Source organism: Centruroides sculpturatus, unplaced genomic scaffold, assembly GCF_000671375.1.
Source record: "Centruroides sculpturatus isolate CEXI.00-Female unplaced genomic scaffold, Cexi_2.0 scaffold1001, whole genome shotgun sequence".
In the NCBI taxonomy this organism is placed as follows: Eukaryota; Metazoa; Arthropoda; class Arachnida; order Scorpiones; family Buthidae; genus Centruroides; species Centruroides sculpturatus.
The window spans coordinates 204,257-205,947 of NW_019385336.1; the positions used below are offsets into that span (position 1 = coordinate 204,257).

The window sequence follows — 1,691 nt, forward strand, 5'->3', positions numbered from 1 at the left end:
AATATATGAGCCGTTTATTTTGAAAGTGGGGCAAGTCCATTTTTGAAAAAAATGGAGATAATGGTAGTTATAGATAAAACTTGTTATGATCTTTTTATGCGTAAACAATTTATAGTAAAAAAAAATTCAGATTCTAGTATTTGGGAGATGGAAGTTTTAGCTCTTAACAGTATTGAAAATATGTTTATTTTGAAAGTGGTGCAAGTCCATCTTAAATTGAAATTATTTTTGACCGCATATATTACGGCAAAATTTAGCTCCGGTTGCTGTATGGTGAAGAAATGTGGCCGTTTGACATTATGTCTGAAATCTAGGGTGTTTCTATCTATCTATCTTTGATATTGAAAGTCGGTGGTTGTACAATATTTCATAAATAACAAAAAGTATATCTTAATTTTGTGTTTCGATAATAATAGGTTTACTTCCAACACCGAGAAATATAAGCGGAATTATGTATGTATTGAATCAAGGCTTCCACAATTTTCATAATGATGAAGTTAGTATGTATGTTTGGGATGAAACTATAGCTTCCCGAGGAGCACAAGAAGTAGCATCTTGCTGTTTGAAACACTTACAGACTGTGACAACCCAAAAACACATTATATCTTACAGTGACATGTACACTGGCCGAAATAGAAACATAAAGTTAGGCCTTAATGTGGATGAAAATTGTTCAGTCTGGTGACAATAAAATAAATATCATTAATCACAAAGTTTTATTGTCAGGACATTCATTTTTACCGAACGATCGTGATTTTGGAGTGGTAGAAATGACAATCCGGAAAGCCAGTTCCTTGTATATTCCCCAGGATTACTATAAACTAATACGAAATTGTCGAAAACATAATAAATTTTTAGTACATGAAATAAAACGCAAAATTTTTTTTTCAACCCAACCTCTGGGGAAAGCAATTTTAAAAAGAAACAAAAATACCGATGGAGAAACCATGAATTGGTTAAATATATGCTGGATCAGATTTACAAGGGATGCACCATACAAAATGTTCTACAAAACTTCGATAGAACGAGATGCTGAATTTAAAATTATCGATTTGTCACCACAACCAGGAAGACCAAGTAATTTCGGAAATATAAAGTTATCTTTTCTGTATGAAAAACAGAGATCTATTACATCTGAAAAATACAAGGACATGATGGATTTATTACCATATATACCTCCCGTTCATCATGAATATTTAAAATGTTAAATCCTGAATAAAATTCATTTAATTATACCTACGTATAAACTGAAAATGTATAATTTCATTGAAATTCTTAATAAAACTGAATTTTTTTTTGGTTATGTTATACTTTCTACTAGAATATTCTTTGTTTTGTGTCAGTTTTTATCAAATGAATAAATATTTATAAAAATTTGAATAGTATTTCGTTTTTATTATTAAAAAAAGGCTGATGCAACTGAAAAAATTCCCAATTAAATGAACGATTACAATAATTCATTAATTTTGAAAGTGAGGCAAGTCCATTTAGTTATAATGAAACTCTTACTTTTTTTAGTCAGCACTGTAAACACTATTGGATTATAAACTTACATTATCTGGTACCACAAAATATTAAAAATATATCTATTAATACTTACCAATATTTTTAAATTTATTGAAATGCAAACCTTTAAATATCTCGCAATAACAAAAATTGGACTTGCCCCATTTTCAAAATAAACGGCTCAT

The 1,691-nt window shown here is 29.2% G+C and overlaps 1 protein-coding gene and 1 pseudogene across 1 annotated transcript in view; both read right to left on the bottom strand.

The window, feature by feature from the left end:
• LOC111637795 overlaps positions 1–949 on the bottom strand; it is a 6,325-nt gene extending 5,376 nt beyond the window's left edge. The window contains 1 exon segment of the mRNA XM_023383358.1: positions 935–949. Within this exon segment, the coding sequence (XP_023239126.1) occupies positions 935–949 (15 nt within the window).
• A 57-nt stretch (positions 950–1,006) lies between these two features.
• Positions 1,007–1,691, bottom strand: part of LOC111637796 — a 7,453-nt pseudogene continuing 6,768 nt past the window's right edge.